This window comes from Camellia sinensis, chromosome 9, assembly GCF_055761805.1.
Source record: "Camellia sinensis isolate YWXY chromosome 9, ASM5576180v1, whole genome shotgun sequence".
NCBI classification, from domain to species: Eukaryota; Viridiplantae; Streptophyta; class Magnoliopsida; order Ericales; family Theaceae; genus Camellia; species Camellia sinensis.
In genome coordinates, this window is record NC_138969.1 from 188928008 (window position 1) to 188933022 (window position 5015).

The window sequence follows — 5015 nt, forward strand, 5'->3', positions numbered from 1 at the left end:
AAGGGCCTAAATGTATATCCTATTATAAAAAAAAAAGATGGCTAAATTTTTCTTAAGTTTAAATTTGAACTTGAGAGAACTTGAAGAGTTTGCGGGATCCATCATGCGTCATATTTTGATGATTCAAACTGTTTATTTTATAAAATTTTCCGTATATATCATTCATGAAAAATATTAGATCAATCTAATAATCGTAACATTTTTATTTTGTCGAGTTTGTCTTCGAAAAAATAAACGGTAAATATGTTTTCGAAAATAAACCATTTTTTTTTGGAAAACAAACACAATAAAATAAAAAAGTTATGATTATTAGATCGATCTAATTTTTTTTATAGACGATATACACGTGTGACTCTATAAAATGAATGGTTAGATAATTGAAATAAGTTCGTGATGGGCCCCACAGTCCCTTCAATTTTTTTCTAAATTAAGCCTCTGTTTGGGAAGAGGCTTTTTGGGCTTTTTTTGGCTAAAATAGCCACAAAAGATAAAATATGCTATTTTAGCTACAACAAACAAAACATCATTTTCAACTCATAATCATTATACTATTCTCTCACAAAAAAGTCAAAAAAGCTAAAAAACTCTTCCCAAATCAAACTTTTTAGCCCAGGCTAAAATAGTCAAAAAAGTCAAAAAATCAAAAAGTCAACCGACTTCCCAAACGAAGCCTAAGAAAAGTCAAATTCTATAATAATAATAATAAATAAGTGTAAATTATAAATACACAATATAAGGTTGGCTTAAAATATAGATTGTTCTATGTGATTTGAACTATTACAAATATCTCAGTACTTAATTTTTTTTATTTAAAAGAATTAATTGAAAAATAAAATTCTTAATTGATATCATATATAATAATAAAATTATTTAAATTATTAATTAAAATATATTTTTGGTATCATTAAATATTTTTAATTGACTTGATGATTTATTAATAAAATATATTATCTGTTATGAAATTAAAATTTTCAAGAAATAAAATATAATTTTCATAACCACAAAAAATAATTTATATTTTAAACAAATTGCATGAGTGTCTTTGTAATTTATCTAAAAAAGAATACTGGAACCATGAGGGTGATATCATAATAGAACTGCTCATCAAACCACTTGATCAAACGATCAATCATGTCCATTGAATCAACAAAGGTGATGAACTCACCGTGACACCCTGCCATGTTTGGTAGGATTTATTTTCAGTTTATTTTAGTTTTGAACTTAATTTAAGTTATTTTGATGTGTTTAGTTCAATTTAATAATACAGTTTATAACTTTTTGTAAGTCAAAAATCAACTTATTCTTTGAGTGGGGAAGAGAAGCTTAAATTATAAATAAAAAATCAGCTTATGTTCACAGTTATAAACTATAAGCTGTTAAGCTATAATCTATTCTGTTAAGCTATTAATCTATAATCATTTTTCCACAACTCTACCAAACGGGCCCATATGTGTTTCCCATATTAACGACTCGTTTGCGAATAGGTTTTTTTAGTATTTTTTGATTGTTGACTAAAATATGATATAAAAAAAGAATAATGTTTGAGAGCCACAATTTGTGTGGCTCAAATGACTCAAAACTGTCAAAACGACGTCGTTTTGACATGTTTTGTGCTCAAAACGACGTCGTTTTGGCAGTTTTGAGCCATTTGAGCCACAAAAATTGTGGCCCTCTACCATTGCCCATAAAAAAATTAATATATTTGGGATGAATTTTTAATTTTTTACGAAAAGATGTATAAAAAGTAAAGAGAATTTTTTTTTTGACTTTTAATATAAATTGTTAATTTTTTAATTTTTTTAATAATTTTTTAACTTTTTAACTTTTTAACTGAAAATGTCTCTTGACCAACGACGCCTGAGTTGTCCTCGACTGTACCCAAAAATTTCAATATTACAGTAATAAAGTAACTCAAAAACACCGAATATACAATACAACCATATACGAGGGAAGATTCATCCAATACCGTGATATGAAGATTAGCATAAACACCAAACACACACTTACACGTGTACACAAATATATGCATATATATATTTATACATATATGTACCTACCATCTTGCTCATTTTGTCATAATGCCCTCATTTCTGACTCCATTAATGGATATGCTCACCTATCGACATAATCTCAACATAATTGTCTCTTTCAAGAAAAACCCACTTTCTCATTTTATATAATATCATCTGAGTCTTCTTTAGTTTGATCAGAAAGAGAGTTTTTTGAAGCTTTTTTTGCAGATCAACAATGGCAGCGAGGTTCAAGAGGGTGGCGGAGGCGTTTGATGAGGTGGCGCGTGCTAGGCTCTGCGAGAGTAGCGGAAGCGAGTACTCGCCGCCGGAGACGGCGGTGGATCTGTCGGATTTGGTGAAGTCGTTTATGGAGAGAGAGAGTGGAGGAGGAGAGAGAGAGAATGAGGAGGGTGATGGAGAGAATGGATTTGAGAGAGAGAGTTATTGCTGTGATTCGGAGTTGAAAGAGAGTTTGATTGGGTTGTTGGGTTGTGATGATCATAATGAATTGAAGAGAAACATTGTTGTAGAGGTTGAAGAAGCGTATCGAGTTGTCGGGAATGGTTCGTCGCCGGAGTTTAAACGGAGGTTGATGAAACGGCTGCGGGAGAGAGGCTTTGACGCCGGTGAGTCCCTCTCTCTTTCGTCCCTTCTCTCTCTCTATACATATATATACATTGAACACATATATATCATTTTTTGTTTTAGGATGAGTAATGCTAAATAAGCTCTGAATTTATCTATAATGAGGTAGAAGTATATGAATTATAGCAATTTTAATTGGAAATTAACAGTGTTTTTTATGGAAGGAAATGACAAAACAAAACTAATATAACCGACCTCTCAAGTAATTGTGGATAAAATTTTATTAAGTTTATGATTTTTTTTTCAATAATTATTATTATATAGACATAAATTTACTCACATAATTAAAAAGGAAAGTGATATATATATATATATATATAAATTTAATTCAGAATGATTTGTTAATTACATTTGTGGAATTATATTGTTTCGATTAAATATAAAAGAATCATAAGGTGTCAACTAAAATAAATTTTCTAAACTAAAATTCTGTTTGTATATATCACTACTCATGAATTGAACAAATCAATTAGATTGATAATTCCTCCTGTATATATAGGGACTATTGAGTCACCCAAAGGGTGAAATATAAAATGAGAAGATGTAAAATGAGAAGTCAGATGAGGAATGGAAAACTAAAGTATGGTGAAATATAACATTACAAGTAGTTCTAGTGATTCCAAAATTATTGCTAGGACAGGGTTATATTAATCCTCTCACATTCCAATTTTGAGTAAAATACATATTTGAAGGGATCGATAATCTCAAAACAATGATACTATATATTTAGAAAAATTATCGAGAAAAGCATTCAATTAAGCATGAACTATAATCATTTTGGGTATAACTCAGAGGCCATGTTTGATTTACAAAACTAATAGTGAGGTATTAATAATTCTATCAAATTCGTCTGGTATTCACTATCCAATTGGATTAATAGGATAAATTATCCATTGGATTAGTAATCTCATCCTTACCCCATTACTAATAATCCTACAAATTTATTGGATTAATTATTCATTGGATTAATAATTCTAAACCAAAATGTTAAACAAATATAAGACAATTGGGCTCACGGATTAGTAACCCTAATCCCATGCTCTAATCCATCCAATCAAACATGCCCATATATCACTAATTTTAAATATATAGGGTACATTTTACTTTTGGGTAGTTTAAAAAAAAATCATGATAATTAACATTTTTGAGCTCCAATTTATTAATTTCAAAGCTAATAGTCTTGTATAATCGAGACTAATGAAACCAACTTGATAGTACAACATTCATTAGCACAACCATGCACATAGGTTGTGAAATAATTCGGAATGTGTATATCAAAAATTGCAATGTTGTGATAGAGTTTGAAATTTCTTAACAAACTCTAACTCTACAGGGCTCTGCAAATCAAAATGGGAGAAAGTCGGCAGGCTTCCATCCGGTTCATATGAGTACATTGATGTCAAACTTGCCGAAACTCGCTACATAATCGAATTTTGCCTCGCCGGGGAATTTGAAATCGCATGGGCAACAGAGAGCTACACTTCACTGCTAGAATTGTTCCCTCCAATTTTTATTGGAAAAGTTGAAGAGCTCAAGCAGGTAGTGAGACTAATGTGCAATGCTGTCAAAGACTCTATGAAGAGCATGGACATGCCCGTGCCGCCTTGGAGGCGACACGGGTATGTCCAGACAAAATGGTTCGGGTCTTATAGGCGAACCATCAATGAAGTTCCGATTAAAAAAGGATCGGATACTAATGTGGGATCGGCTAAGAAGAGATCGGTTGGGTTCGTGGCGTTACCGGCAATTTCTCATCACTGCAGAGAAGGTTTTGGGAGTAGGGTTGGGATAAAAGTGGGGCAATTAGCCATGGCATTGAATGGCACTACCAACATGCCTTTGTAAATATGGGGTGGAGAGTTGAGTGTGGTTAATTTCATTTTTTAGTACTATGAATATTGTTTTTAGAATGATTATTAAGGTAAGAAGCCCACAAAGCTGAGGTTTGTTTAGGCATTTGTTTTGAGAAATAGGCCATGTCAAAAAGGGGCTCAGTTTTCTATAGTTGCTAGTATGGTTTTGGTTTGAATCAGCCAAATTCCTCACAAATTTGAGGGAAAAGTTGGATCTTGATTTTTAAAAGTTGTAAATGTTTATTATATATTATATAGATGTTACTGTAGCTCGACTTTTGTACCCCATTTCGGAAGACGAATAAGCTCTACAACATCGGACTTCCGCAGTTTTGAATCTGATCTCACAAGTGCAATGTGAAATAGATAAACACCAAAGAGTCCAAATCCGGCAAACTTTTTAGAAAATTGATTTTGAATCAAATTGCCAAAAATGAACTGCTTTGCCAGATACAGAGTCGCCACCTAAATATTTTTGAAAAATTTAGAAAACTCATGACTCGTG

General features: G+C 31.6%; 1 protein-coding gene across 1 annotated transcript; it reads left to right on the forward strand.

Annotated features, from left to right (window-relative positions):
- The first annotated feature begins 2068 nt into the window (after nt 1-2068).
- LOC145800068 (uncharacterized) lies at nt 2069-4785 on the forward strand. Its single transcript, XM_082889727.1, has 2 exons — nt 2069-2638; nt 3991-4785. Exons 1-2 carry the CDS (start codon nt 2248-2250, stop codon nt 4500-4502), a joined length of 903 nt encoding a protein of 300 aa, XP_082745853.1. The 5' UTR covers nt 2069-2247; the 3' UTR covers nt 4503-4785.
- Nucleotides 4786-5015: the final 230 nt, after the last annotated feature.